Source organism: Silurus meridionalis, chromosome 23, assembly GCF_014805685.1.
Source record: "Silurus meridionalis isolate SWU-2019-XX chromosome 23, ASM1480568v1, whole genome shotgun sequence".
In the NCBI taxonomy this organism is placed as follows: domain Eukaryota; kingdom Metazoa; phylum Chordata; class Actinopteri; order Siluriformes; family Siluridae; genus Silurus; species Silurus meridionalis.
Genome location: NC_060906.1, coordinates 24,747,281 through 24,749,357, shown reverse-complemented (window position 1 = coordinate 24,749,357; position 2,077 = coordinate 24,747,281). Strand labels below are relative to the sequence as shown.

Genomic DNA, 2,077 nt, shown 5'->3' with positions numbered 1-2,077 from the left:
CAAACTCTGCTAGAAACCGTGCTTAATCTGTCTGAGGCCTTTTTTTAAACAAAAGGACAACACAACAGAAAAGGAATTGGTATTAAAATATAATCATTTAAGACTAAACTATTTAAACCAAACCCAAACTTAATCATCCAAAACATTTAGACAGTTTAAGATTCCAGCAGTTTCAGAGATGTCTCTTTAGCCACATCGTTATTTTTATTTCTATTATTAATAGAAGTAGCAGCAATAGTAGTAGTACTGTGTTATTCTATTTCTTATTTCATTTATTATGTATGAATACTTTGTGGGGACCTGTGACTGCAACTGATTCCTCTACCTTGTGGGGTGAATATTGACACGTCCTGCGACCAGGAATAACTCTCGGCTTGGCGGTGGTTGAGTTTGACTGGACTTTTGTGGACTACTATAGTCAGTTAATATGTGTGATATGATTAATACACCTCATTGGACTTTCTAACTTGTGCATTATTTGGTGTGAAAAACACAAAGTAAAGGGAAAATAGAAATAATAAAGAGGAGAACTGCATTGTGAATTGACTTTAGATTTTAATTTCATTTAATGCATTTTTTTTTTATTTAAATACAGCTGTAAATATATGGTCATTAAATTTAACCCAAACTTAATCCAGTACATGAGCAACATAATCAATGAACTTGAACTAAATCCAATACATTATTTTATCCTTATCTCACTATTTCTTCAATCTGTATTTAAACATTTTTTAAAACTTTGATTTACAAACGATCAGGAGGATTGGAAAGATAATAATCATGAAGGCAAGAACTCCAACTCTAACAATAGAGAGCAAGAAGAGCACATGCATCTGATCAGTACAACTGGAATCTGGATGGAAAAATAACATTCTATTAAAACATTTCAGGAGCTGAAATATATAATGGAGTTCACTGAACACTAAACTTCTAAATAAAATATTATATAAAATATTAATAGAAAAACACCTTTAAAAAAAACTTTGGATTTAAAATCCATAAAATGTTATTAAAATCAATTATTTGATAAAAAGCTCTTACCTGTTTCAATTATGCTGTTTGTACATGGGTTTGTAACAGAACCTGTGATCTTGATTTCTGGTCCAGGTGAAGGACAGAGTTTCATCTCTTTATCTTTACAAATCCATTAAAAAAGCAGCAGATGAACAGAAATGATAGTAAATATGAATAAAGTGAAATCCTCAACATTTACTGCATATGTACACATAATACTGGTTAAAGTGTTGATCTGGAATTAGCAGCTTATCAGAGTCAAACTGTTTACCTTCAAATTGCAGACGTGTTCCAGATGTGAACTTTATTGTAGTTCCCTCCATTTCTCCACAGAAATATTCTCCTTCATCATCTTCTCTCAGGTTCATAATGTTGAGATCAAACTGATGCTCATTTACAGTAAAATTGAAGCGATTATCATTAAATCCATCAGTAAATGTGTAGCTATTTGTCCCGTAACGTTTTGCAAAAAAAAGAGGCACTTTTTCAAAACTCTGTCTGTACCAGACTACTTTACTTTTGTCTGCGATCAGACTGAGATCACACGCTATAGTTACATCTTCTCCACTCTTTACTGTTCTCACGTGAAGCTCCTTGATGTCAGATGTTTTTACTGTAAAAAGTGTGTGATATTTAATGGTTAATGATGTCAGTAAATGAGGTAAATATGTAATATTACTATTTGAAATGAAAGATTTGAAAATGTTCTCACCAGCTGTGCAGAGACAAAGCAGAGAGTAAAGCGCCACAAAGAGTGAGATCATCGTTCCTGTTCAGACACAGTGATAGTGAGGAAATCAACTTGTGTGTTCAGTAGAAAAGCAGCTCTCACTCACACCTGATTGGATGATTTGAAGCTGTGGACTGATTTGATTGGTCCATTAGCTGCAGTGAAATGTGAAGCTCGCAGTGAAATCTTGCCTATTCTGATGCTATGATGAGTCACATGACTTTGCTGATATGATCTACTAAAATGTGATTAAGGTAATGGTTCGGCTATAGGCAAGCAGCATGAAAGAGGCAAAATAGGAATGTGAACTTGAAACAAAACCAATGACTTGTT

General features: G+C 33.5%; 1 protein-coding gene across 1 annotated transcript; it reads right to left on the bottom strand.

Moving 5' to 3' along the window:
• Nucleotides 1–543: 543 nt before the first annotated feature.
• LOC124376639 lies at nt 544–1,872 on the bottom strand. Its single transcript, XM_046835845.1, has 4 exons — nt 1,727–1,872; nt 1,286–1,627; nt 1,042–1,134; nt 544–853 (listed from the first exon to the last, which is right to left on the bottom strand). The coding sequence occupies exons 1-4, from the start codon at nt 1,776–1,778 to the stop codon at nt 732–734; spliced, it is 609 nt and encodes a 202-aa protein (XP_046691801.1). The 5' UTR covers nt 1,779–1,872; the 3' UTR covers nt 544–731.
• Between the last annotated feature and the right edge of the window lie 205 nt (nt 1,873–2,077).

Bases quoted from the DNA above. Each gene is read 5' to 3' on its own strand.
- LOC124376639 (XM_046835845.1), bottom strand. From the start codon at position 1,778: ATGATCTCACTCTTTGTGGCGCTTTACTCTCTGCTTTGTCTCTGCACA. The intron at 1,135-1,285 runs GTAAACAGTTTG...GGATTTGTAAAG, and splicing joins AACACGTCTGCAATTTGAAG to ATAAAGAGATGAAACTCTGT. The intron at 854-1,041 runs GTAAGAGCTTTT...TTTTCCATCCAG, and splicing joins AAACAGCATAATTGAAACAG to ATTCCAGTTGTACTGATCAG.